This window comes from Vulpes lagopus, chromosome 8, assembly GCF_018345385.1.
Source record: "Vulpes lagopus strain Blue_001 chromosome 8, ASM1834538v1, whole genome shotgun sequence".
NCBI lineage: Eukaryota > Metazoa > Chordata > Mammalia > Carnivora > Canidae > Vulpes > Vulpes lagopus.
In genome coordinates, this window is record NC_054831.1 from 114,267,941 (window position 1) to 114,294,737 (window position 26,797).

Sequence of the window (26,797 nt, forward strand, 5' to 3'; positions counted from 1 at the left end):
TCTCATCCCGCCTCTCTGACCCCTAAAGGCTACCACTATCCTGACTTTTATGGTAAACATTTCCCTGTTCTTTATAGGTTTACCACCTAGTATGTGTCCTGAAACAAAATACTGCTGCCAGTTACTGAACTCTATAAAAAAGGAATCTCGGTGTATATATTCTTTTGTGCCTTGCTTTCTTTTTCTTGTCAACCTTCTAGTTCAGGTTGTTTTTGTTTGTTTGTTTTTACTGCTTTTAGGTATTCTACTGTGGGATTACGTCAAAATTTACCTTTCCATTCTGCCACTGATGGGCACTGAGGTTGTTTCCAGGTTGGGACAACTGGAAACACACTGCTATGCACATTCTCATGCCTTAGAGCTTATAGGCACACATTTTTCTAGGGAATATACATAGGAATAGAACTCTTGGATCTGGGGGGAGTCAGTATCTTTTAGTTAGTGGTCCATCATTTCATGTAATAACATAATGACAAACAGTTTTGAAAACAGAAAAGTTCTTACTTTCTAACCAAAGATTTCCAAGTGGGACTCCTAGAACATAAGTCAACTGCAGTGCTGTTTGGAAAGGCAGTTTTCTCAAAAATCTAGATTTAAGAAAGGCAGTAAAGCAAAGGTTAAAAGAGTAGCGTCGTTTTCTACATGATCCCTTTATCAAGTCCCAACATATTACCTCTCAATGAAATGGTTAGGCTTGGGAAGGATCTACTTTTCAGCATACTCCCACTACTGTTAGTTCTAACTTGTTGTTTACCAATTACCTACAGTCTGGAAGTGAGAGTAAATCTCTTTTGCATACATGGCGAATAGTTCTCTTAAGCCCTTCCCATGCTCCAATATGAAGCTAGACTTGAAACAGACTACCTTCTTTGGGATGAGGTAGTTGGTGAAAGCAGTGTGAACCTCATGGGAGAGGCAGAGGGGAGACAGCAGCTGCCCACCGCACTCACTGAAGGAATTCTCCATAAATGCATCGCTCTCATCACTGCTAGAAAGCTCTTCCCACTCATCATCGGAGGGATCTGGGAAGAGTGCAAACCACATATAACTGAATATTTTAAAAAATCCTCATGGAAGCTCCCCTTTCAGCCCAGAGGGAGAATGTCTAAACGTAAACCATAAACTGGTCACAAACCTTCACTGCAGCACATGTTGACAATAATTTCCAGAGCAGTCTGCTGAGCTGTCAATAACGCTATGCTCTCTCTCAGTTCCTTGTCAGTGGGCTAAAAAATAAATAAATCAATAAATCAAACAACCAACTATCAATGTTTGGGAAAATATTATCACATGAATGTCCTTAGAGCCTACTACATGATTTTTACCCTTGGAATAGAGTGCATGGGGGATGGGGTAGCCAGAAGAAAAGTCATAATGTGCTGAAGTACAAACAAGCATTATGATTCCTCTTGGCACTGTGCAGTAGGCCACTCTTAACTGGGCTTCCATCTATCTACATGGTTATCCTCTAAGCGTTGCATAGTTAGCTGGGGAGAAGAGATAAATACTCAGGAATTGTGAACTGAAATTACCCTGAAACTTAATCTAATTTGTTAAGAAGTAGCTCAGCACACTAAGATTAAAACAAGAGCTCATTTCAGAGACTAGGCACTTATACACAACACTTTTATTTTTTTTTTTTAAGATTTTATTTATTTATTCATGACAGACAGAGAGAGAAAGGCAGAGACACAGGCAGAGGGAGAAGCAGGCTCCATGCAGGGAGCCTGATGTGGGACTCGATCCCGGGTCTCCAGTATCACACCCCGGGGCTGAAGACGGCGCTAAACCACTGGGCCACCGGGGCTGCTCTAACACTAACGTTTAGATGCTTAGACATCTTCTTGGAAAAGACTGCATTAACAAGAACTACTAACAAGCCCTTATATGACTAACAAGGCTTGGCTAAGGTGTAGACAGGCTTGCTTCCTGGCTTTCTCTGAAGCCAGCAATAAACCATTTATTTGGGGCACCTGGGTGACTCGGTGATTGAGCGTCTGCCTCTGGCTCAGGTCGTGATCCCAGGGTCCTGGGATCAAGTGCCGCATCAGGATCCCTGCGGGAAACCTGCTTCTCCCTCTGCCTGTGTCTCTGCCTTTCTATGTGTGTGTCTATCATAAATAAATAAGTAAAATATTTTTAAAAATTAAAAATTAAAACATTTATTTAAGACTGAAGAAAGGGGGAAACACCTGGGTGGCTAGCCAGTTAAGCATCTGCCTTGGGCCCAGGTCATGATCCCAGGATCCTGGGATCCAGCCCTGCACCGGACTCCCTGCTTAGCGGGAGCTTGCTTCTCCCTCTCCAACTGTTTGTGCTATGTCAAATAAATATACTAAATCTTAAAAAAAAATAAAAATAAAATAAAAATAAACTGAAGAAAGGGGAGAACTTTCTTCTGGAACGTTCCATATTAATTATGGGAATAATTAATGTGAACTTCTCAATTACTAGTCTTAAAACGGGTTGTAGAAATTTATGTGACCTTAACTCTTAAATTACCTATGAAAAGTGAAATAGCTACATTGATATTCAGATAGTGTATAGGCTTAAAAAAAGTATCTTTTATTGTCTGAATGTTTCTGTCTCAACAAGCTTCTAATTGTCTTCTTAATGCATGTGCAATATTCCATTAAATACACTAATTTGGAATATTTCAGATTACTTGGATATCTCATTTCCTCAGATTTACTGGGTCAAAGAAACATCTAAAGATCCTGTGATGTGTCCTTATTTTCCTTTCCAGAATGTTCACGCTGATCTATAATCCTCTAGCAACTTCTTGTGCAACAATCTGACTCCCACTTTGAACCGTGTTCAAATTATTATTTTTAGGGATCCCTGGGTGGCGCAGCAGTTTGGCGCCTGCCTTTGGCCCAGGGCGCGATCCTGGAGACCCGGGATTGAATCCCACATCGGGCTCCCGGTGCATAGAGCCTGCTTCTCCCTCTGCCTGTGTCTCTGCCTCTCTCTCTCTCTCTCTGTGACTATCATAAGTAAATAAAAATTTAAAAAAAAATTATTATTTTTAAAGGTTTTTTTTTATTTACTCATGAGAGACACACAGAGACCTAGGCAGAGGAAGAAGCAGGCTCCATGCAGGGAGCCTGATGTGGGACTCGATCCCAGGACTCCAGGATCACACCCTGAGCCAAAAGGCAGACGCTTAACCGCTGAGTCACCCAGGTGTCCTGTGTGTTCAAAATTATTAAAAAATAATAAATAGGGGCACCTGGTTGGCTAAGTTGGTAGAGTATGTGACTCTCGATTTCGAGATTGTGAGTTCAAGGTCCAAGATGGATGCAGAAATTACTTAAGATCAATAGCAATGATAAAATAATAAAAATAAATTTAAAATAAAATTACTAAAAGATAATTATTTTTGATAAAATGTATTTTAAAGCAAAGTGTTCATTTAAAAGATGTAGCTTGAGGGGCATCTGGATACCTCAGTTGGTGAGGCATCTGCTAAGGGTCCTGGGATTGAGCCCTGCCTGCATTGGGCTCCCTGCTTAGCTGGGAATCTGCTTCTCCCTCTTCCTCTGCCATTCCACCTGCCTGTGCTCTCCCCTCTCTTTCTTAAAAAAAAATAAATAAATAAATAAAAAGATGTAGCTTAGGAATCCCTGTATTTTTTTTTACTGCTGGGAAGAACATATATAAAAATTATTCCTATCTGCTTTGTGTATGATATTCAAGAAAACATTATTAGCGTCAACTCAAAGCTAAATAAAGACAAGCTCTTGTGGAGCTCTCATCCTCTTGAGATATATGAAAACCTGGCTCAGAAGAACCCTGAAATTAAGTTCTACTTCTTTAAAGAACTCTCCTTAAAAAAAAAAAAAAAAAAAAAAAAAAAAAAAAAAAACTCTCCTGCTCCTTATTGTCATCAAACAATCATAAAGAAACAATCTCGATGAAATATTATGACGTCTGAGATTTGCTTCAAACTATTCAGTGCTGAGAGGGGAGAGGAGAAGGGGAAAGAGACGAAATAAAACAGACTATGATTTGATCACTGATAACCGTGGAAGCTGGGTGAGTGACTCCTCTTCTGCATATGTTAAAATAACAACCTGGATTGGTTCTTTCTTTTACATATTTGTGATTATACCTTCGTAAGTAATCCAATTAAAGGTTTTGATTCCAAAGGCCTCCTGCACCAGCCCTTGGACAGTGGGAAAGACCAGAGCCTTCCATTACATTTGTATTCTGGGCACATACCAGCATGATGTCCAGTACCCTACTGGCACTTAAACATTGGCTGACTGACCCGCATGTTAATCAATCCGATCTACTCAGCTATGCTAACAGACTTTAAAAAGCAAGCTTTTGTTATGAGAAAATGCTGCATTTTATAAGCACCAATGTTCTATTTTTAAATAATATGAAGGAAAGTAAATGCTTGAACAGTTAATGATCAGTACTTTTTGCCCATGCCACCTCATCTTGCAGTCCTCACCTTCACCCTGGAAAGCAAGGCTGAAGAGGGGGCGGAAATCAAAAGTGCCACTCTCCCCCTCCCCACAAGGGATTTCAGATACTTCAGAGTTCCCGAACAGCCCAACTGCGCTCTCCAGTTCCACCGATGGGAAATCGGCACAAACACTGTACACATCAATTAATTGGGACAATCCGTGCCATGCCACCGCCACAGGGCCTCCAAGCCCTAATCCGTCACATCCTGCCTTTCCCCAGGGGGGGAACCACGTCTGTCCCAGATCTGTAACTTACCCTTCCCGTAACAACTGCAGAGAAAATATTGCTAGGGTTCTTCAGAAATACCCCTTTGGGAGGATAAGACTCACAGCTCTGCCTTTGCCTACCTTGTCTTACTGATTTTCAATTCTACTCAGACTACAGAACAAGGACTAAATTTGGAGTTCAAACATGCCTGCCCGCACCAAAAGGGGTGCTACAATTCCAAAGCAACTTTGACTTGCAAGCAACTCAAGGATGAGGCAGCCTCTTCATCTTTACATGCACCCCCCAGACTCAACATGATGCTATGCACCTAAGAGCTATCTATCCACGGAGGCTTGGAAAACACTTCTAACTACAACATTTTCATTTCATTAAAATACCACCAATTCATGCTTTACAAGACTTTGTGAATCCAGAAAAGTAGGATACCGTTATGTCTATTTTCAGGTATATTCCATTTAAAGAATTCTTATATTGGGCATAAACTTGTCAAAACCCTGACCGAAGACAGCTGTCAGGCTCAGTTCACCGTATGTGGGTCTGGAGAGAACCTGGAACCGCAGAAGGCCTGAGAGGAAAGGACCAGTACTCCTCCAGGTCAGACTCCGTCATCTCTCTTCCAAAAGATGTCAGCAACCTAACCCATCTCTCTGCCACTAGACCACCTAATGACAGTAACCTGCTTTCACCACACTGTTCCTATACCATCCTTCAAGGCAGCTAGTTGTTCTGTCCACAAAGCCTTCTCTGACAATCTTTCCTTCTCCTCTCCCATCAGGGCTATCCAGCCAGCGTGCTTCTCTATGCAAACCACTCCCTCAGAAATCTGTGCACAGCCCTACCCTGCTCTTAGCAAAAGCATTGTAACATGTCCTAATTATGTGTCTGTCCTCCTAAGACAGATAAGGTCCCTGAAGACAAGAAAAATGTCTTAATCATCTTCTCGTGTCAGCATTCAGCACGGTGCCTGGCACGCAGCAGGAACACAGAAAATGTGCATCTGAATGAATAGAGCCAAGTCGCTGTCCTCCTGTCTTCCCAACTGCTTGCACTCCTCCTTGGGGGGAACATTTTCCCAAAGTATGGCTCCATCTCTGCTGACCTGCTCTGCTGAAATGTTCCCTTCCCTGCACCTGAGCTTGCTCTTTTACACCAACACGAGTGTGTCAGTGACCCCTAAAACCACCAATTCTCACAAGCACCCAACCTTCTCTGCTCAGCAGTAGTGGGCTAATGAGGGCTGAGCTTGCTATTTTGATAAGGATAAACATTAACATAAAAGGGACAAGAATGCAAAATAAAAACTCCTTCAGTATGAAGACAATCTGGTGGAGAGTGTGTAAATGAAGAGGGGGAGACATAGGAGTTAGGAAGATGACTGAATGCTTCTCAAGTGTCCCAAAAGTACTGGTCTCTCCCCTCTTGGAAATCTTCTGTGGAAAAGTCTCATTTTAGACAAGAGATGTTTGCTCCCCCTTTGGGAATAGATTTCTAACATTGCAAAGAGAGCCAATGGGGAAACATGATGGATTTTTACTGAAATTCACTTTATAAAAAATTTAAAAAAAAAAATAAAATAAAAAAAGGGGATCCCTGGGTGGCGTAGCGGTTTGGCACCTGCCTTTGGCCCAGGGCGCGATCCTGGAGACCCGGGATCGAATCCCACGTCGGGCTCCCGGTGCATGGAGCCTGCTTCTCCCTCTGCCTGTGTCTCTGCCTCTCTCTCTATCTCTCTGTGACTATCATAAATAAATAAAAATTAAAAAAAAATAAATAAATAAAATGAAATTCACTTTATAATTAACTGTACTGTGACAATGTTCTACAAAGCTTAGGATACTTATTGGAAGAAAATAGCTATATTAATCAAGGCTTGCAAGCATCAATCTGACTTACTGGAAGCAAATCTGAAATGAAGGTTTTCCTTCTGACTTTTCTTTTGTGCGGAATCTCTTCCATTTCATCATCTTCCATCAAAGTGTCATGGTTGGCTCTCCCTAGTATGTCCTCTGTCTCTGCAGCGGCTTCTAACCTCTGCTTTTCGGCCTCCTGCATTCGGATTACTATCTCACCAGCATCCAAGTCCAGAACTTCAGACAAGATCTTCAGTATGGCATTTATGATTTCTGCCTGACTCTTGGATGGAATAATGTCCTTTAGGTTCCAAATTGTGCCTGAGGGGAAAATGCACATAAGCACAAAGGACTTGCCTGTGAAAGCTTGTATTAAATACAGTTTCTGAAAAAAAAAAAAAAAAATACAGTTTCTGCAAGATTGGTTCTTTTAAGCTCAGGTGTAATTTCAAAAAAAGAAATCTCAAACCCTCTGCCTGTGTTCAATTTTTATTAAATGTCAAAAAGGAAGAAATAAAGAAAAAGAGAAAGAAAGCAAGCAAGCTTTGCACAGAGGCAGCTCCCTTTATTACAGTCCTGCATAATCACCTCTCTTCCTTGACAAACAATGCCTCTCGTACACACCGCACAGCAACAGACAGAGAGAATACTGATCAACTTTCACATGAAATGACAAATGAAGTTGCCTCATTCTTTCATTTTTTTTTTATTTTTATTTTTTTCATTCTTTCATTTTAACCTGAGCTGCCCTCTAGGCAGTTTCTTATATTCCAAGAGAGGAATGAAATGCACTAAATTTCCAAGGTCTCATGGACAAACCAAAGAGTAGGTTCTTGGTTTTTTGCTAATTTATCAAAAGAGAACAGAAGCTACTATTAAGTAAATAGATGATAACAACAACAACAACAAAAAAGCCACTGTAAAATAAAAATATATCCTGGATATGAACTCAAAAGAATTGAAAGCAGGGACTCCTCTCTCTCTGTGACTATCATAAATAAATAAAAAATTAAAAAAAAAAAAAAAATAAGGGATCCCTGGGTGGCGCAACGGTTTGGCGCCTGCCTTTGACCCAGGGCACGATCCTGGAGACCCGGGATCGAATCCCACATCAGGCTCCCGGTGCATGGAGCCTGCTTCTCCCTCCGCCTGTGTCTCTGCCTCCCTCTCTCTCTCTGTGTGACTATCATAAATAAATAAAAAAATTAAAAAAAAAAAAAAAAGAAAGCAGGGACTCAAACAGATATGTGTACACCCATAATCACAGCAGCATTACTCAATAGCCACTGACCCAAGTTCCCATCTGCTAATGAATGGTTAAATAAAATGTGACACATACATATAGTGGAATATTATTCAGCCCTTAAAAAGGAAGGAAATTCTGACACACCCTACAACGTGGATGGACAACTCTGAGGACATTATACTAAATGAATTAGAGTTGGTAGAGCATACAACTCCTGATCTTAAGGTTGTGAGTTTGAGTCCCACGTTGGGTGTAGAGCTTACTTGAAAACAAAACAAAACAAAAAAGTTTAAAAATAATAAAACAACTGAAATTAGCCAGTTACAAAAAGAAAAACACTATATAATTCTACTCATATGAAGCACCTAAAATAGTCAAATTCATAGAGACAGAAAGTAGGGGTGTGAGGAAGGGAAAATGGAGAATTATTCAACGTGTGCAGAGTTCCACTTCTGCAAGATGAAGAGTCCTGGAGATTGGTTGCACAACAACATGAATGTACTTAACATCACCGTATGCTCAAAAATGGCCAAGATGGTAAAGTCTATGGTACATGTATTTCACTACTTTAAAAATCAATAGCACTCAAGACCTTACCTCTGCAAGGGCAAGAGGAAGATATATACATAAAAAATATAAATTACCCACTACTCAACAGATCACCAGGTTATTTCTTATCTTTACATCTAGGAGATATAAATCCCAAGAGAGAGGGATGCCTGGGTGGCTCAGCAATTGAGCATCTGCCTTCAGCTCAGGGTGTGATCCTAGAGTTCCAGGATCAAGTCCCACATTGGGCTCCCTGCATGGAGCCTGCTTCTCCTCCTATGTCTCTGCCTCTCTCTCTGGGTGTCTCACATGAATAAATAAATAAAATCTTAAAAAAAAAAAAAGTGAGTGGTCATGTCTTAGATGCCCAGAATCCTTTTCTGAACTCACTGGTTCAGAAGAGAGGATCTTGAGAATAGCACTTCTTTATCTGTTGACAGTAACTTGTTAAATTGAAGAGAAACCTATTCTAGAAGGCTCCACAACTATGCATAACCTCTTTTTTTTTTACGATTTTATTATCTATTCATGAGAGACACAGAGAGAGAGAGAAAGAGGCAGAGACACAGGCAGAGGGAGAAGCAGGCTCCATGAAGGGAGCCTGACGCAGGACTCGATCCCAGGTCTTCAGGATCAGGCCCTGGGCTGAAGGCAGTGCTAAACCGCTGAGCCATCAGGGCTGCCCTGCATAACCTCTTGAATTAAGGATCTCCACATAAATATTACAACTTTCAGTACAGATATAAGCACAGAAGGTCCTGATGTGGTGAAAATGAATGAATGATTGAATTTTGGAATCCATCTCTACCCATTACAAATTACTAAAAAAGCACACTATTGCCTATAGCTAAATTTTACCTGCCACCAATGTCTTTAATAGAATGTAGTCCATGGAAGTGACAGGAGAAAGCATTGCTGATTCCAGTACATGCAATGCTGGGGCACTGAAAGATTTCAGCAGCTCTGGGTTATCTTCAGTCACTGTCTGCAAACAATATGCTATAAAGATAAAAATTAAGACACAAATGAATTCTGCTAGGATAATTTACAACAATTTAACTCATCAGAAAACATTTGCAACTTTTTAAAAATTTTGTATTTAAATTCAATTTAGTTAAAATATACTGTATTATTAGTTTCAGTGGTAGAATTCAGTGATTCATCAGCTGCATATAGTATTCAACCCAGGGCTCATTCCACCACGTGCCCTCCTTAATGCCCATCACCCAATTACCTCATCCTCCACACCCACTGTCCCTCCAGCAACTCTCAGTTTGTTCCCTACAGTAAATAGTCTTTAATGGTTTGCCTCCCTCTCTGTTTTTATCTTATTTTCTTTCCCTTCCTCTATGTTCATCTGTTTTGTTTCTTAAATTCCACTTATGAATAAGATCATATAGTACCTGTCTTTCTCTGACTGACTTATTTCACTTAGCATGATACCCTCTAGTTCCAACTAAACATTTGTATGTTTATAACTTCTTCAGACACAGGTGGCTTTTGTAAAATAGGTATGTTTTACTTAAAGGACGGTACATGCAAATGTGGCTTCTCAGACTATCAGTGTAATGAAAGATTTTTTTCTTTTAATTTCTAATTCTTTACAGAATTATTCTTTTACAAAATCAATTTAAAAGGCTCTTAGATGTTGTGACAATGTGGAATTATTAATGAACATTTATAAAGGTTTCTCCTCAATTTCTGTATGTATCAGGGACTAGTAACAAAGAGTCTGGGGGCCAAAGGCCAGCACAGGGACAACACTTAGCAGGCTTGGGGACATTCTGGCTTCCTTTAAATTCAGTATGATCTTAAAAGTTAGGGCTATTTCTGGTGAAGCAGTATTCCTTTAAGAAAAAAAAAGTATTGGGATCCCTGGGTGGCGCAGCGGTTTGGCGCCTGCCTTTGGCCCAGGGCGCGATCCTGGAGACCCGGGATTGAATCCCACATCAGGCTCCCGGTGCATGGAGCCTGCTTCTCCCTCCGCCTGTGTCTCTGCCTCTCTCTCTCTCTCTGTGACTATCATAAATAAATAAAAAATTTAAAAAAAAATTAAAAAAAAAAAAAGAAAAAAAAGTATTTTACATAAAACTATGAGTAAATTAAGAGATGGCTATGATCTCTTCAGTGCTTAGCTCCTTCCTTGCATTAATACAAGACCATGGATTACACTTTGCAGATCAGAAATAATTAACTGAAAGTATCAAAACAACTGGGATTGCCTTACAACTTTGACAGAAAAATCTCTAAAGCACAAAAGAGGAACCAAGCCCAAATGTGTTTTTCTTAGTGTATTCCAAACAAATCCATTTCTTTCCAGTCTCAAAATTTCACAGCTGATCCATGCCCATCCAAATTAGTCAAAATACATGCTACTGCTGTGATCTAGTTTAGTTCCCCAAATGCATTTGTATACAAATCCACATACACGCATATATCCAAATGTAATTTTTTTCATTAAGAGACTGATTAAATTCACTTTAGCAAAAAGCCAAGAGAAACTATGGTTGCTACCATAAAGACAAGACCTAAGAAAGCCATGTTAATATATATGACAGAATCTCAGAAGTTCACTTTACTGTATGTAAACCTTGATTTTCAACACAAAGTAATTTGACACTTGTTTAAAAACTCATGAATCAAAAAATAAAATAAAATAATAAAAAATAAAAACTCATGAATCTAGCTAAATGCAGAAAGAAAACATTATACAATGCAAAATTACTTTAATCCTTTTTTTATTAGAGAAAAATAAATTTTAAATAAATCTACAAGACTAAAGATACAAAAACAGAAGTGAAGTTTTTCTTTTAAAAGCTATTAACTGGGATGCCTGTGTGGCTCAGCAGTTGAGCATCTGCCTTTGGCTCAGGGCGTGATCCCAGAGTCTCGGGATCAGAGTGCCACATCCAGCTTCCTGCATGGAGCCTGTTCTCCCTCTACCTATGTCTCTGCCTCTGTCTTTCATGAATGAATAAATAAAATCTTTAAATAAAAAATAAAAGCTATTAACTAACTTTTGTGAATGTCCTTAATTGTAAAGAAAAACCGTCTTCTGAGATTAAAAGCCACCTACCAATTTCCTAGTTCAACTGTTTTTAAAATCCACATTTATTCATAAATCGCCCTTTTGCCAAAGATTTCATTTTGAGAAACTAATTTTTTAATTTTTCCCAGTAGTATTCATTCCACTGTTTTTTTCTCCTGTTCCCTTAAAAGTATATATTAGAGTCAAGAGAAGCATCAGTAAAGGGAATACACTTAGTCCATGCCAGGAGAAATGCATAATTAAATAAAAGGACAGCTGGATGCCTGGCCATTATAATGGGAGGAAACGAAATGTTTTTCATCAATGATTTCTCCAACCTCCCCAGAGTTCTGTTGAGCCACACAGCCTCCAGTCTGTCTCTCCAAATGGACAAGGGTTCCCCACTATGGCTCCCTATGCTCCATACCACACAGAGAAAACGTGAAGGAGTCAAGGCAGCTGAAGCTGCCAGGCTCTACTTTCCCTCTCCCATAGAAGGGAAGCAGGCCTATGTGAAATTTCAATCACTTATGTTCCTCTCAAAAAAAAAAAAAAAAAAAAAAAAGCACAGGTTACCCGTTTTCTGCTGGGAGTATGAGACAGTGGTACAAGACATTTAAATAAGTCTAGATTCCAATTAACTTTGGCTCAGAGGCCAGGTGGTTGTGGGTTACTGTTTCTCAGTAAATGGGAGATGAAAGCTTCAAGAATTAATAAAGCCTTCTAAGGATGGTAATATACTAGAAACCGCACCTGCTCACATAATTACCTTCCTCCCTTTCAGAGTGAAGAGCAGGAAAATTATATAAATATTAATCACAGATTTATTTAAAAGATTCAGAACAAACATAACTCAGTTACACATTTACATGAGGGGAAAAAAATCACTTCTGTAGAATAAACACGCTGTGTTGGAATAAAAATTTTTGAATAAGGCCACACATACTTAATAAATCATCACTTTTTCTTCACTTACCTACTGAAATAGCCAGGTCAACATTGGTGGAAAACCTACTTAAATACTTTAATACAATCTCCAAACACCCTTCTTTGTTGAATATAGATACTGCTCTACTACTGCATTCACTAAATTGAAGGGGGAAAAAAAAGTTTTACTATTCACATTTGAACATTAAGAAATCAACCACAGAAATTCATGAAAAGATAAATTAGGCTTTATAAAAGAACCCAAGAATTGGAGTCAAACACCCGCCATTTTTATAGATGAAGAAACTGATGCCCACTCAAATTCACTGCACATAAACAAAACTGGCTTTCTATTTCTATTTCTATCACAGAACATTTTAGCCAATCCCTTACCTGCAATGTCAGTTTCCTTTATGAGGCTGGAGCCAGGAGACATCTTAGAAATCATTTACTTCTATTCCTCACCCTATACATAAGGACATCCAGGCCCCAAAAGGTGAAGTGATCTATCCAAAGATCACACATTTTGTTAGTGGTGGTTCCTAAAGTCTAGCCTACTGTTCCTTCTACCACGTAACAGTAAGTTAAAGCAAGGATAAAAGACCTCTATAGTTATCATACAAAAAGCACAAATTTAAAAGAAAATAAAACTAATTTTATACATTCCTTCTAGACTGCTATTATAATTTCAGTAAGCATGACTTGCAGTCTGCAAAAGAGAAATTACTATAATACATTTGAAATTACACTTTTAACAAAAAAGAATTAATGTTAAGAATGTTATTAATATAAAAAAAGAATGTTATTAATAAACATACATACCAAATATAGGGTAAAAAGAGCTGATTTTAATAATCTGATCCATGTTTCCAGAGGAGAATATTTCTCATAATCACATTTACATGATACACTAAAAGAGCTGACCAGATTATTAAACAGAATTGACTAAATTATAAAATTCAATTCGGTTATCTAAAGTATTTTCTGCCTGTCTGTCTACCTATTTGGTTACTACAACACTATGAGCCTACTCTCAAGATGCCCACAGGAAATTCAGGTATAGTCAGGAAGATAAGGCATTCATGCGTTAAGGTACCTGCAGATATATTCATATGCATGATATATACAATTTAAAATATGAAGTATAAAACAAAAATGTGAAGAGCTAGGACAACTGGAAATGATATAGACAGGGCTCATAGGCATTCAGGAAAGTGAGTATGGAGAGTACTTTTACAGGCTCTTTTCAAAAAAATTTTTTTGATTTTTTTTAAATTTCTAAGTCCAACAATTAAATAAGTTAAAGTCATCTGGTGCACAGAAAAATGTGCCCACCAGTTCGCTCAAATGTCACCTTCTCAAATCTGATCTCTCCACTTCTTCTAATGGAATGCATGCACCAGTTTGAAATGATACCACAGGCAAGTTCAGACGGCTATGTGGGCAGTTTTTCAGGATCCAACTTAGTCCTGCATTCTAAGATATACCTGTGTTTTTTATGTCAGAAGTTATCATCACTGCTGATTGGAAAATAAGGAAATTGGTAGAATCCTGCTAGAAAAGTGGGACATAAAATTGAGTAGAAACAAGTAAATCCAGGTACTGTTTCTAGCATTTCCATTCCTAACAGCAAGCCCACTCAGCCCACCACCACCACCATCATCAAGAGCATGGCCTCCTTCCTACAGGGGCCAAGGGAGCTCTTCCTAGGCATCTACTTCCCTGTCAAACAGTCAATGCCAGGGTAGAGGAGTAAAGCACCAGCCAAGGGCTGTGGCCCCCGTCTCATTCATCTCATAGGCCAAAGCAGCTACCACTCAAAGGCCTGACCAGCTTTAAGACAGTGACTGCTTAAGGTTATGCAGGTAGTGGGGGAGAGCCGGGGTGCAGCAGGTGATAATGACCACGATTCCTCTTATTTCTGTCAGCAGCAATGATTGGAAAGAAGAGTTCTAAAGCAAAGAAAGATGTAATGATGCGCTTAGGAGGGAGGGGTGATCTTAGGTCACTTGAGACTACCTCCTACCAAGCATTAACATCAGGGTACGGGGGGCCCACCAAGGAGAACAGAGGCTGCAGTTTAACAGAAAAAGCAGTAACCTGAGTGGTGCTGTAGCAAGAGGCTATTTCTTACCATATATTCCACAGCACGTTCATGGCCTCATTGGCTATGTTCTCAATAGAATTTCTGTTCTGATCTTTTTTTTCCTGTGGAGACATCTCATTTGAATCCAGGCCAGCACTACACTGTAACCAAATATCATGATTAGCACTCTAGTTCAAAAGAATAATTAAACAAAAAGGCTAATGATAGTGAAGAATCACAAAAACTAAACATCAGCAATTATAGTGGTTAACGAGCTCATCAAATTCTCATAAGCAGTACACTTCCCACAATCCTGCTCTTTTCTGGCAAGAAATACAGCTGAAGTTCACAAGTCACTATACAAACTGGATACAAACCATTTAACATTTTAAAATTTAAAATTGATATAATGTATTTCATCTAACGCAATAAAGATAATAAATCAGACACAGAAAGGTGACATGCACTACTGTCTCTACAGTGCCTTCTATGTGGAAGACACTACTCTAAGCACTTTAAGTAATTTAATCCTGACAACACACCTGTGAAGCAGATGAACTATTATTCCCAATCGTCCACTACAAATAGGAAACTGAGGTACAGACAGATTGCTGAAGCAGTAGCTTAGCAAACTCAAAGCTGGGATTCTGATCCAGGGATTCTGGCTCCAAAGTTGGTGGCTGGTACCACTGCGGTACTGGCCCTCGATCACAAGCCACAGTCCCCGCTAAAGTAGGGCTTCTCAATCTCAGCACTGCTGACACTTCGGGCGATTCTTTGTTGTGGGGGTTGACATGTGCATTGTAGGATGTATAGCAGCATCCTTGGCCCCTACCCACCTCATGTCAGTACCAACACCTACCCTCATATCAAAAATGTCTCCAGACATTGTCAAATGTCCCCTGTGGGGCAAATCACCACCAGTTCAGAACCAATGCTCTAAACAGAATAAGATTGATGCCTTTCATCAAAAGTGGATATTCTTTATGAAGATTTAAGTAAAAAAAAAAAAAAAATTTTTTTTTTAAAGATTTTATTTATGGGACACCTGGGTGGCTCAGCAATTGAGTGTCTGCCTTCAGCTCAGGGTGTGATCCTGGGGTTGAGTCTCATATCGGGCTCCCTGCATTGAGCCTGTTTCTCTCTCTGCCTATGTTTCTGCCTCTCTCTCTCTGTGTCTCTCATGAATAAATAAAATCCTTAAAAAAAAAAAAAAAAAAAGAATCGGACACTTAACCGACTGAGCTACCCAAGTGCCCCAAGAGAGAACTTAATCCCTAAACTACATCATGCAATAAGGTTGGGATGATACTAAATTTCAAAATTTAATGTAATCTTCATGGCAAATTATGCCTCAGGTTTCTCATCTGTAAAACAGGAATACCACCTTTCAAATAAGACTGCTGCAAGGATTGAATAATTGGGCAGGCCTGGTGGCACAGCGGTTTAGCGCCACCTGCAGCCTAGGGTGTGATCCTGGAGACCCTGGATTGAGTCCCACATTGGGCTCCCTGCATGGTGCCTGCTTCTCCCTCTGCCTGTGTCTCTGCCTCTCTCTCTCTGTGTGTCTCTATGAATAAATAAATTAAAAAATCTTTACAAAAAAAAAAAGAACTGTTATTAAAAAAAAAGGACTGAATAATACATAAAACACCACCTGACACAAAAATAAGCAATCCATAAAGACTAATTATTTTAATTTATAAAATTTAAGGTCTAGGGACGGCCTGGGTGGCTCAGAGGTTTAAGTGTCTATCTTTGGCTCAGGGCGTGATCCTGGAGTCCTGGGATCAAGTCCCGCATCCAGTTCTCTGCATAGAGCCTGCTTCTCCCTCTGCCTGTGTCTCTGCCTCTGTCTCTGTGTGTCTCTCGTGAATAGATAAAAATCTTTAAAAAAATAAATAAAATTTAAGGTCTAAAGGAATTAGTCTATAGTATTAGGAAGGTCTTTTCCAATTAGCATATAAATATAGGAAAAACAAAATAAGATTGATATTAATGATGAGAAATCAGTGTTTCTAGGAAAAGAAATCAAATTCCCATAGAAATGTTTGGAGGAAGACAAAATAACTAATACCAAAGCCCTAAAAAACAAAATAAAAATAAAATAAAATAAAAAACTTTAAGTGTGGGGGCGCCTGGGTGGCTCAGTTAAGCATCTGCCTTCAGCTTAGGCCATGTTTCCAGATTCCTGGGATTGAGCCCCACCTTGGGCTCCTTGCTCAGTGGGGAGCCTGCTTCTCCCTCTCCCTCTGTAGCTCTCTCTGCTTGTGCGCTGTCAAATAAATATATAAAATATTTTTAAAGAAATCTAAGTGTGTATACAAAAAGCTACAGTTAAAAACTACCACGAAGATGCTCTAAAAACCACATACCTCTTTCAGCAGTGCAACCAGAGGAGTCATGATATCCTTAGTCACCATGTCATCACAAACTTCAAAACCTCCACAAGCACTGAGATTTCTACACAAAGAATTTAAAATATGTTTTTCTCAGAGCACATGTCACAAAACACTTTAAGCTCTCAAATTAATTTCTACCTGTACTTAAGGTTTTCCAGATGAAAACTGCTTATTATTTCTGTAAGATGCTGCAGAACCAATCCACAGATTTCCATCTGTTCTGATCCTTTCTCTACATTAACAACTTAATTTTGAAGTCTGAGATAATACACAGGTATGTGGCTACAGGGGCAATAGAGGGGAGAAGACGATTTCTAGTTAATTCAAACAAATCACATCATCTTATACGATGGGATCTTTTCTTGGGATCAAGACTTCAAGGGCAGCAAGGGTAAGGCTGAATGACAGGCCCCCAAGCAACTGTGGATTAACTGAATTTTAACTGGGAAGACACTGCTTGCTTGCCTTCTGAGTGCACAGCACTGTGCCAGGCATTGAAGATATGGAGATGAATCAGCTGTCCCCACAACCTTCCAGGAGTTCTCAGCATGTCTAAGATTCAGGGAGAGGATAGGGCTTCCTACATGCAGTTTCCTCCAGCATGTGGCTAATCCCCATCCCTCCTTTATGGTTTTCTCCCCTGAATCCCCAGTTATATCCTCTTATAGCACCCTCCATAATTATCATTGGCTGTAATTATACACTTGTGTGATTAATTTGGTTAATGCCAGTCTTCCTCAATACTGTAAGATCCACTAAGGACAGATATTGTGTCTGTCTTGCTTACAGACGCATGCCCACAGCCTAGCCCATTGCCTGGAGGACATAGTAGGTACACAAAATATACTTGCTAAATCAGTGAATGAAACATAATGTAACACAGCTGCAAGAACTGCAAATATTAACTTCTACTCTTACCCCCTCTACAGTCCATTCTCTGCACAGCCACCAGAGTAGCCTTTTCAAAAGGTAAATTAGATCAGGCCACTCCTGCTCAAAATAGGCCCTATTTAGCGCTACCACCAAGTCCCTGTCCATCTCTACAACCCCATGTCCTGTGATACCCACGTCTACTCTGTGCAGCCACACTAATCTTTCTGTGCTTTCACCATGCCAAGCCCTCTGCTGCCTCACTTCTCTGCTGTGCCCGCTGCCGGGAATGCTTTCTCCCTGGATTTTCTTGTCTGGCTCCGATGCATCAGATCAAGTGTCATCTACAGATCAGAATTTAAAGTAAACTTCCCACCTCCGGCTCATCATCCTCTTGGTATTCTCCATTGCACTTCCTACTATCTACTATTACCTGTTTTACCAGTTTCCTAGTCTCCTGTCTCATCAACATGGGTTCTCTGAAGGCAGGGATCTCGGCGCCCTGCTCCAACCCCCTGCACCTGGGACGCCTGCCACGTACACCGGGAGAGCTCACGGAACCTCGGGACTCTGGAGGGTTCCTGGAGAGAGCCTAAAGTAGGTGAGGCTCTGCGGGGGGGATCTGTTGGCCAGATGGCTGCTGCAGCTAAAGCAGCCAACCGGACAGATGGAATGCGTGTGGCTCGGGCGGCGTGGGCTGCTCTGGAGTCTGCAGCCTGAGTTCAAATCCCCGCTCTGCAAACAGGAGACCCTGGGCAGTTGTGGGCGTGCGGAGCTGCCGCAGGCAAGGGAACTGCGTGGCACCCGCCGGGCGCTGGCTGGCCACCGCGACTCCCCCCACCGCCACCCCCCGCCCCGCTCCGCTCACCTCAGCGCGCCGGCCGCCGTCTCCCTCACCGCCAGGCTGGGGTCCAGCAGCAGCGGCCCCAGGCGGCGCACCGCGTCCCGCCGCGCCAAGCCGGGCCACGCCGGCCGCTGCTGTACCAGCCGGGCCAGCCCCGCGCAGGCGCACTCGCGGACCTCGGCGCTCGGATGCTGGAGCTGCAGGAGGGGAGCAAGTCAGAGGCGGCGCAGAGCGCAGGCGCGGAGGCCGCGGCAGGGGGCGCCGCGCGACCCCGGGGCTCATCGCGAGACCCGCCCCTCGCGGCCCCCGCCTCACCTTCTCTAGCAGCTCCGCCGCAGGCCCGTCGTCCTCGTCTCCCCCGGTCCCGTTCGCCTCCGCTGCCGCTTCGGCCTGACAGTCGCCCGTAGGGGAGAACTGAGGTCGCTTGAAGCGCTTCGTCCGGCTCTTGCCCATGGCGATGTGCGTTACGGGGGAAAGATCGAGAGCAGAGGGCAACAGCAGGACGCCGCTGAATGGGGGGGGGGGGGGGCAGGGTCCTGCTAGCGCAGCGGTCGCAGCGCCACTGCTCAGCCCGCCCGGCTGACGGCCAGAGCCCACATGGGGACGCAGTGCGCAGGCGCGCCGCGTGTGGGCGGGGCGGAGGGGCAGGCGCGGGGAGTGCGCAGGCGTGATGCGACTGGGCGGGGCCAGGCCTGGACGAGGGGGCAGGGCCAGACCTGGACGAAGGGGCGGGGCCAGACATGGACAAGGGGCGGGGTCCTGTGTTTATAACCTGGGAAGGAAGAGGCAGGAATTTAATGGGACTCCCGCCGGCTGGTGGCATTTGCTGTTGCTGAGCCTTGCGGAACCTTTATTTCCATAATAATCAAATGCGATTGAGGATACCTAACTTGCAAGGTTATTGTGAGGCTTAACTAATCCCGTGTAAAGCACATAAAACCAAACCTGACATACTTAGTTTGTAGGTGCTCAAAATTATTTAACCACGATTATTTTGCAGGCCTAGTACAGCTCCTTGTCACAGTCAAAAATCCAGCTAATGTTTTTGAATGAATGTACATTTTTTTTTTTTTAAGATTTGTTTATTTGGGGTGGGGAGATGAGAGGGAGAGAGTCTCAAGCGGACTCTGCCCTGACCACAGGGGGCTCAGTCTCACTACCTGAGATCAGGTCCCAACCGAAACCAAGAGTGGGTGGCCTAACCCACTGCACCACCCGAGTGCCCCAATGTAAATCAGTGTTTGATAAGACGGACTCCCTTAACAAGGTCATCTTCCTGCCTTGGTTTTCCTCATTTGTAAAAACGGGAACACCAATAATACATACCTAATGGAGTTGGTCTAAGGATTAAATGTGTTAGTGTGTTTAGGTATTAAGAACATTCACAGCCCCACAATAAGTATTACATAAATGTTTGGTTGAAACTTTTAACAACAAAATGATTCTTTGGGATGCCTGGGTGGCTCAGCGGTTGAGCATCTGCCTTTGGCTCAGGGCATGATCCTGGAGTTCTGGGATCAAGTCCCGCATGGGGCTCCCTGCATGGAGCCTGCTTCTCCCTCTGCCTGTGTCTCTGCCTCTCTCTCTCTCTCTCTCTCTCTCTCTCTGTGTCTCTCATGAGTAAACAAATGAAATCTAAAAAAAAAAAAAAAAAAGATTCTTTGACAAATATTTACTGAGCACCATGCACAGTTCTGGGCAATGGAATAAGGCAATAACCGAGACATATTTGGCCCCTGTCTTTAGGGGGTTTACAGTTTAGAGAGAGATGTGTTAAATATATAATTATATGAATAATTAGTTATAATTGAATAATTATAGTGTAGTACAGAAACAAGTTATTGTACAGGAGGATCTTCTGTAGTCTTTTTAAGATTATTTATTTGGGAGAGAGAGAGAGAATAGCTAGTGAGAGAGAACACCAGTGGTGGGGCCAAGGGAGAGGGAGAAGCAGGCTCCTCTCTGAGTAGGGAGCCCTACTCAGAGCTCAGTCCCAGGGCCCTGAGATCATGACCTGAGTTGAAGTCACATGCTTAACGGACTGAGCCACTCAGGCACGGGTTCTGTAGTCTTTACAATTAAACATGTACATATTGAGATATTGAGCACCTCCCAAAGCTCCGAGCTTTCAGGTCAATATTGTATGGGAGAAGAGTTCTCCCCAGTGGCAACCTCCCCTCAAGGAGTGTACTGTATAGTAAGGGAAATAAAATTACCATAGCATATTGTGGAAAATAGTCACAGAGGTGTAGCTAAGCTTGTACAAAATTTCTGACCTATAAAAGGCCACTTTAAGGGGCACCTGGGTGGCTCAGTTGGTGAAGCATGGCCTTCAGCTCAGGTCATGATCTCAGGGTCCTAGGATAAAGCCCCACATCAGGATCCCTACTCAGCGGGGAATCTGCTCCTCCCTCTCCCTTTGTCCCATTACCCCGCTGCCCGCTTGCGTGAGTGTGCTAATAAATAAATAAAATCTTAAAAAAAAAAAAAAGACCACTTTAAGTACAAGGAAAATTTGGAGCTCCAAGTGTATATTGGTAGATTTTACTTCCTGCATCTCTCCATTTGGTCATTTTTGTCCTGCCATCTCCCCAGTCCAAGCTATTGTTTTCTCTTGTCTTGACTACAGGGGCTTCAGTTCTCTCTTTTTCTACCCTGCTTATCCATAGAATACCTAGAGTGATTCTTTCCATCTTTCTCATAATCACTCCCTTGATTAAAACCTTTCAGTGGTTTCCCTTTCTTTTAAAATAAAGATCAAGGGGATCCCTGGGTGGCTCAGCGGTTTAGTGCCTGCCTTTGGCCCAGGGCACGATCCTGGAGTCCCATGTTGGGCTCCCTGCATGGAGCCTGCTTCTCCCTCCTCCTGTGTCTCTGCCTCTCTCTCTCTCTATGTCTATCATAAATAAATAAATAAATAAATCTTTAAATAAATAAATAAATAAATAAATAAATATCAAAATCTTACCAGGTAGCAGGTTGAAGTAGCGAGGCCAGATTCCAGCTTCATCTTACATAACCTCCTGGGCTCTGCCCCTTAGCCACCCTCCATAGGGCCGATATGTCTTCAGCCGAAGGACCCTGAAAAGGCCCAGTCCCCATCTCAGTCCTGGTGAATTGCAAGTGTCACTTCTTCATAGGTATCTCCTCTGATTTCGAAGTCGGAGACAGGTCTCCCCTGATACTGCGCTTATTTTGTTCCTCCTTCAAAGCACAGCTCAAAATTACAGTTACAATTTAAATTTATTTTTTAAAAATATTTTATTTATTTGAGAGAGAGAAAGCACTAAGAAGAAGGGGGTGTGGGAGGCAGAGGGAGAGGGACCCCAGGATTAAGATCCAGGCCAAAAGTAGACACTCAACCAACTGAGCCACCCAGATTCATTTATTTGAGCACAGAGCCTGACATGGTGCTCAATCTCATGACCCTGAGATCATGACCTGAGCCAAAACTAAGCATCAGATGCTCAACGGACTGTACCACCCAGGCACCTCTTAAATTTGTGTATAATACTCAGACACACACACACACACACACACACACACACACACACCAAACCCTGTGAGGACAAGAGTTGTTCTTTACACAAATCACTGTATTCCCAACACTGGCCCAACAAGGCTTGCCTGGCATAGAATAGGCATGCAATTTCTTGAATAAATAGTGACCACATAATCAGGAAAGAGTAGGGCATGCCATCAAGACAGAACAGGAGATTAAAATATATATATATATTCCTGCTGTTTCTCTCACTGTGGGGATGAACAAGAAAAAAATGGTCCAAAATCTTAGCTAGGGAGGACTTTGTGATCTGTTTTCATTAGTTACTCTTTCCTGGGAGAAATGAGCATTTCTGTTAAAATGAATGATAAACTTTATTTAATGAGCTCAAGATCCCTTCTGGGAACCACAGAGATAGCAGTTTTAGGAGGAGCCCGGTGACCTTTAACTAGTCTAATAATCCATAACCAGCTGCTTTTTAAAAATCCAGTCAAGCAATGATTTTCCAACAATCCCTTTTTCCTACAAATTATCTTTTGTCAAGAGGGAATTTTTGAATTAGACTGAGTAAAGCCTCTTCCCTTGAGACAATAAAAATGCTTATAATCAATTATTGGTCACACACGTCTTAAATAGGAGCTAGCTGTTCTCCCAGATTCCTGGGAATCCTGTTTCGCCCCCTTCATATTATTGTGATCTTCCTGAAGAAAACATTCTGATCTCTATTTCTCAAAAATCTTTCACAGTCTCAGATAGGGACATGACTGAGCCATGTAGACTCAGATTCAGACTTTTACAGAGCATACCCCATGCTGCCACAGTACCCTGGCACATGCTTCCAACAAATCATTTCTGTCCAGGAGCTCCTTAGGTATCCCAGAAACTCCCTTGCACTTTCCCTTAGCTGGGGCTGGGGAACTGTATGGCTAGCACACCCTGTCATTAATCATCTCAGTTTTCCTGGTACATAGTCTCAGATATGTTTTTTTTTTAATTTATTTATTTATGATAGTCACACACACACACACACACACACAGAGAGAGAGAGAGAGAGAGAGAGAGAGGCAGAGACACAGGCAGAGGGAGAAGCAGGCAGAGGGAGAAGCAGGCTCCGTGCACCGGGAGCCTGACGTGGGATTCGATCCCGGGTCTCCAGGATCGCGCCCTGGACCAAAGGCAGGCGCTAAACCGCTGCGCCACCCAGGGATCCCAGTCTCAGATATGTTTATAGTTCTTCTGAGTTTTAGGAATTCATGGTGGGATAGGAGATGTACACTACAAAGATGGCTGTACCACAGGTCCTCTCCTACTATCGTCATCCTCCCTCCTGTCCCAGTACTCTACGTGTTCTTTGAGCGCCCTGTATCTGTTAGGATTGTCTATGAAATATCATCCAAAATATGCATGTGTGTTCCCCTCACTAGGTTTTAAGCTCCATGGAGGTTAGGGGCCACTACCAGTCTCTGTTACTACCTGTGTTTGGGACTCAGCTGATAGAAGTCCCTGAGATATCCACTCTCTCCACGTGGTTACTGCCCTCTGCCTCAGCTGGCCCTGCATAAAGCAACTCAGTAGTCATCTACAGGAATGTCGCTGCTGGCAAAGCCATCTGTAGATAATCAGACTTGGGCCTCTAGCTCTAGATCCACCTCTAGCGGACCATATAATTAAGGGAAGGTTGCTTCTTTTCCCTAGACCTCAGTTTCTCCTTTTACAAAGATGCTTTACGGGTCCTCGAAATATCAGAGGGCTGTAAACTACACAGATTATTTCAAGAAAGGCCTTCTGGAAGGAAAACTGAATGTTGAGTGCCTCCAGAGCAGGTGTCAGAGCCTGGGAGAGGCACATTTGCTGCTGACCTCCCATTTGGTCCTCAAGATTTTCCCAAGCTCTGTATAGGGTAACTGCTGACAGCCAACCTGAAAGTCATGCAAAGGGGTCTGCTGCCCATCAGAAATTCCACTTACTTCATTTGTTCATTCATTCATTCAGCAGATATCCACTGTTGAATGCTTACTGTGTGTCAGGCACTGCACTAGTACTAGGAATAACGTGATAGCTAAGACCGGTCCCTGATGCCGTGGGGTTTATACTCCATCTAGCGCTAGACCTCTGTGCTGTGTTTTAAAACATTACTGTAGGGAATCCCTGGGTTGCTCAGTGGTTCAGTGCTGCCTTCAGCCCAGGGTGTGATCCTGGAGACCCAGGATCGAGTCCCACGTCGGGCTCCCTGCATGGAGCCTGCTTCTTCCTCTGCCTGTCTCTCTCTCTCTCTTTCTCTCTCTCTCTCTCTCTCTCTCTCTCTCCCTCCCTCCCTCTCTCTCTCTCTCTGTCTATAATGAATAAATAAATAAAATCTTAAAAAAAATAAATAAACGTTACTGTAGGGGCACCTGGATGGCTCAGTTGCTTAAGCCGCCAACTCCGGATTTTGGCTCAGGTGGTGATCACAGGGTCTTGGGACAGAGCTCTGCATTGGCTCCACGCTCAGTGAGGAGTTGGCTTGAGGATTCACTCTCTCCCTCTCCCCCCCCCACCCCCTACTCACATTCCGTTTAAATAAATCTTTTTTTTTTTAAGTTACTGTAGGGCCGCCCAGGTGGCTCAGTCAGCTGGGTCTCTGCCTTCTTCTCAGATCATGATCCCAGAGTCCTGGGTTGGAGCCCCAAGTCAGGATCCCTGTTCAGGAGGGAATCTGTTTCTCCCTCTCCCTCTGCCACCCCCCTCCCACTTGTGCCTCTATCTCAAATAAAATCTTTAAAAAAAAAGTTATCCAAATTTTGGGTATAAGGAAAGCAAATAACTAAATATTTTATTAAATGTCATAGTGGGTCAATATCTAGCAGTTCTATCAAAGGATTATTTCTCTGAGGCAGTGCTGTCCAACAGACTTTTCTACCATAATCAAAGTGCTCTCTGTCCTGCCTGGTACGGTAGCCCCTAGCCACACATGTTATAAAACACCTGAAGTGTAGCTAGTGTAGCTAAAGAACTCAATTTTATTTTTTTAAAAAGATTTTATTATTTATTTATTCATGAGAGACACACAGAGAGAGGCAGGGGGACAGAGTCACAGGCAGAGGGGAGAAACAGGCTCCATGCAGGGAGCCTGACATGGACTCGATCCCAGGTCTCCAGGATCACGCCCTGGGCTGAAGGCAGTGCTAAACCGCTGAGCCACCCAGGCTGCCCAAGAACTCAATTTTCAATTTTAATTCATTTCAACTTAATTAGCGACATGCTGCTGGCAGCTACCATTTTGTACAGCACAGTCCTATAGTAATGTCTCTGAACTGGGGATAATTTTGACCCTCAAAAGACATTTGGAAATGTCTTGGAGGCATTCTGGTTGTCACAACTGTGGCGGTGCTACTGGCATCTAATGGGTAGAGGTAGTTGCTATTGCCATTTGGACTAGCATGGGGACTGTCCTGTACATTGTAGGATGTTTAGCAGCAACCCTGACTTCTCCCCACTAGATGCCAGTAGCATCCCCCTGGTTCTGACAACCAAGCGTGACTTTGCCCATTGCCAAATGTGCCCTGGGAGGCAACATGGCCCTCAGTTGAGAATCATCACACTAGAAAAATGTACTTTTGTCAAGTGACTGCTTACTTGCGGGCCTAGACTCTTTGAAGTTTGAGACTGAATTATAGATTAGTAAATAAGAAATAATTTTGTCCTCTTGAGGTACAAATTATTTCTGTCCAGTAGAAAATATAACCTCAAAGGATACAATTCCATTATTGCCTTGGAGAACGTCACCAATTTGAGATCTAACCTAGGAAAATCTTAGTTAAGTGAATGTTTCCTCACTGACTATATACATTTCTGTTTCTCCTTTAAACCAGCTTCACCATCCTCCTGGGTTCTTCATTAAGGAACTGACTATGTTTACTATATTTACTACATACTTAGTATGTTTATCTGAGTCAATTTTCTAACTTGTTGCACATCATCCTTTGACTATTTATTCTTAGGGTAAAAAAGGTGTTCACCAGGTGCTGTGATGTGAAGAGGCAGATTAAAAAGCAGGATATATAGTATAATCTCATTTTTGGAAAAACACAGACTATCTTTTTTTTTAAAAAAAGATTTTTTTTATTTATTCATAAGCGACACAGAGAGACAGAGACAGAGACAGAGACACAGGCAGAGGGAGAAGCAGGCTCCATGCAGGGAGCCCGACAAGCCAATCTCGGGTCTCCAGGATCACACCCTGGGCTGCAGGCAGCACTAAACCGCTGCACCACCGGGGCTGCCCCAAAACACAGAGTATCTATGTAAGTATACCTATCAAAGTGTCACTTGTGTTGGTTTCTGGGTGGAATTAAAGGAGAATTTTTTTTTTAATCTGATTTTTGGCCTGTTTTATTTTGGGGGGTTTTCTAGAATGAGCAGATAGTATTTGTATAATTTTTTTAAGCCATGAAAAATTTTCTAAGGAAATACAGTATAATTCTTCCCTCCTCGATGTGGCCCCCGTTTCCTGCTATCCCTTGACTCACCTATCACTGGTCAATGGCCACACTTGGTGCCCCAAAGGCTCTGCTGTAAGATTTAGGACTCTTGCCATGACTTGGGGGTCTGGATCAGCAGCTGATAGTTTGTTGTGTTTTGTTTTGTTTTTTGATACTTTGTTGTTAATGTCAGTAGTCATTCATCTGGATAGCTTTGGATGTTGTTTGCAGGTTATTTGTAGCAGAAGAGTGTCATATAGTAAAGCCATCTCAATTTGTAGAACTCTTATAAAACTTTCCACTTAAGGGATGCCTGGGTGGCTTAG

General features: G+C 42.2%; 1 protein-coding gene across 2 annotated transcripts in view; it reads right to left on the minus strand.

Moving 5' to 3' along the window:
* The window catches only part of HEATR3 (HEAT repeat containing 3), a 41,791-nt gene extending 22,809 nt beyond the window's left edge, over positions 1-18,982 (minus strand). The window contains exons 1-10 of one of the 2 annotated variants that reach the window (XM_041768048.1): positions 18,825-18,982; positions 18,534-18,706; positions 16,769-16,856; positions 14,442-14,554; positions 12,357-12,466; positions 9,211-9,351; positions 6,601-6,878; positions 1,136-1,226; positions 865-1,022; positions 505-587 (exon numbers count right to left, since the gene is read on the minus strand). In XM_041768048.1, coding sequence (XP_041623982.1) covers positions 505-587; positions 865-1,022; positions 1,136-1,226; positions 6,601-6,878; positions 9,211-9,351; positions 12,357-12,466; positions 14,442-14,554; positions 16,769-16,856; positions 18,534-18,706; positions 18,825-18,962 — 1,373 coding nt within the window. In that variant the 5' untranslated portion in view covers positions 18,963-18,982. Of the gene's footprint in view, positions 1-504; positions 588-864; positions 1,023-1,135; positions 1,227-6,600; positions 6,879-9,210; positions 9,352-12,356; positions 12,467-12,700; positions 13,121-14,441; positions 14,555-16,768; positions 16,857-18,533; positions 18,707-18,824 lie in introns of those variants that run through there. The other variant, XM_041768049.1, reaches the window with a different exon arrangement.
* Positions 18,983-26,797: the final 7,815 nt, after the last annotated feature.